Raw genomic sequence first — 1,466 nt, 5'->3', positions numbered from 1 at the left:
ATGATTCCCCGTTATCAGCTGCTCTGGCTTTTGGTACTCTGGGCTCAGGGTAAGACACAGAAGATCAGAGAATGAGTTTCAAGAGTAGAGGTTTTCTCTGGAAAACAAAACAAAACTTAGGATTCCCTCAATCCAATGGGTGAGGAAGCTTAAGTACAGCAAGCTCAGAAGGGCTGACAGGCATGACCAGGTCATCCAATAAAAAACAAAAATAAAAAAAACATGTGTGAGGCCTATGAGAATCACGGTTCCTGTCCAGCCTTGATAACAAATGTAATAGATTGTCAGAGATTTGGGAATTCATTATTTTCCAAAAAAAATTGTCTTGTCGTTACCTTTTAACATCGTTGTTCAATCACTTCTGTCTTGATCTTATTCTTGGTTCTTCCTAGATTCCAGTGGGGCCATTGTGCTGACCCAGTCTCCAGGCTCCTTGTCCAGATCTCCAGGAGAGACAGTCACCATCAGTTGCAAGGCCAGTGAGAGCCTTAGCAGAAGGATAGCCTTTACTACATATGAACTCTTAAACTGGTACCAGCAGAAACCTGGCCAAGCCCCCAGGCTCCTCATCTATGATGCTACTACCCTGGCATCTGGCATTCCTGCCCGGTTCAGTGGCAGTGGGTCTGGGACAGATTTCACTCTCACCATCAGCAGCCTGGAGCCTGAGGATGCTGGAGATTATTACTGTCAGCAGTCTAAGAGCTCCCCTTTCCCACAGTGCTTCAGCCCTGAACAAAAACCTCCTCAGGCTGTTCAGGGGATTCATCGCAGAGTAGCACCTGCTTCCCCTCTGGTCCCCAGGGCAGAGCAGCCCTTGCTCTCTAGGTAGGCTCACATCTCCCAGGGGCTTCTGTTTCCCCTGCCCCACCCCCATATTTCTCATTCTTTTACCAGAGGCATCACCTTGATCCAATACATTTTTATAGCCAGAGTAAGTTGGAGATTGCACAGCTATCTCTCTATATCTTTCTGATATAGGAATGGTTTCAGGGGGTTGTGTATAAATGTGGGAAACCCAATGGCATGGATTTGCTGAGGGATCTGCTGAGGGTTTCATTTGAAACCTTTTGTGTCATGGAAAGAGGCTTTCTCTTATTTTGAGCTCAGGTTCATCTTGGGGACCCATAATATGCTTCTGCATGACTCTTGACTTGTCACTCATACTCTGTTTGCCTCAGTTTCCTCAACTGAAAAATGAGGATAAAAGCAGCACCTACCTCCTAGTGCCTGAAATGTAGTGGGTTCTATATAAATGCTTATTCCCTTTCATTTCTCCCTTTCCTTCATTCCTAGCAGAGTCTACAAACCACTTGTCTTCCTGAGTTGGTTTTCCTATTAGTTGTGTGAGAGCTAAAGGGTGAAGGTAAATCAGAAACTTCCTCAATGACTTGCCATTCTGGCGAAGAGCCTGCAAATGTCAGTGCACTGACTCTTCTTCTAGCCCAGTTCCTTCATTGTTACTG

At 45.6% G+C, this 1,466-nt stretch overlaps 1 gene segment (V, D, J or C); it reads left to right on the top strand.

Annotated features, from left to right (window-relative positions):
* Positions 1-832, top strand: LOC118842770. The segment is given in 2 exon segments: positions 1-49; positions 393-832. Coding segments are annotated over 2 exon segments (489 nt in total).
* The last annotated feature ends 634 nt before the right edge of the window (positions 833-1,466 follow it).

Source organism: Trichosurus vulpecula, chromosome 3 (genome assembly GCF_011100635.1).
Source record: "Trichosurus vulpecula isolate mTriVul1 chromosome 3, mTriVul1.pri, whole genome shotgun sequence".
In the NCBI taxonomy this organism is placed as follows: Eukaryota; Metazoa; Chordata; class Mammalia; order Diprotodontia; family Phalangeridae; genus Trichosurus; species Trichosurus vulpecula.
Note: the sequence above shows the minus strand (reverse complement) of the source record. Positions and strands in the feature narration are given on the sequence as shown.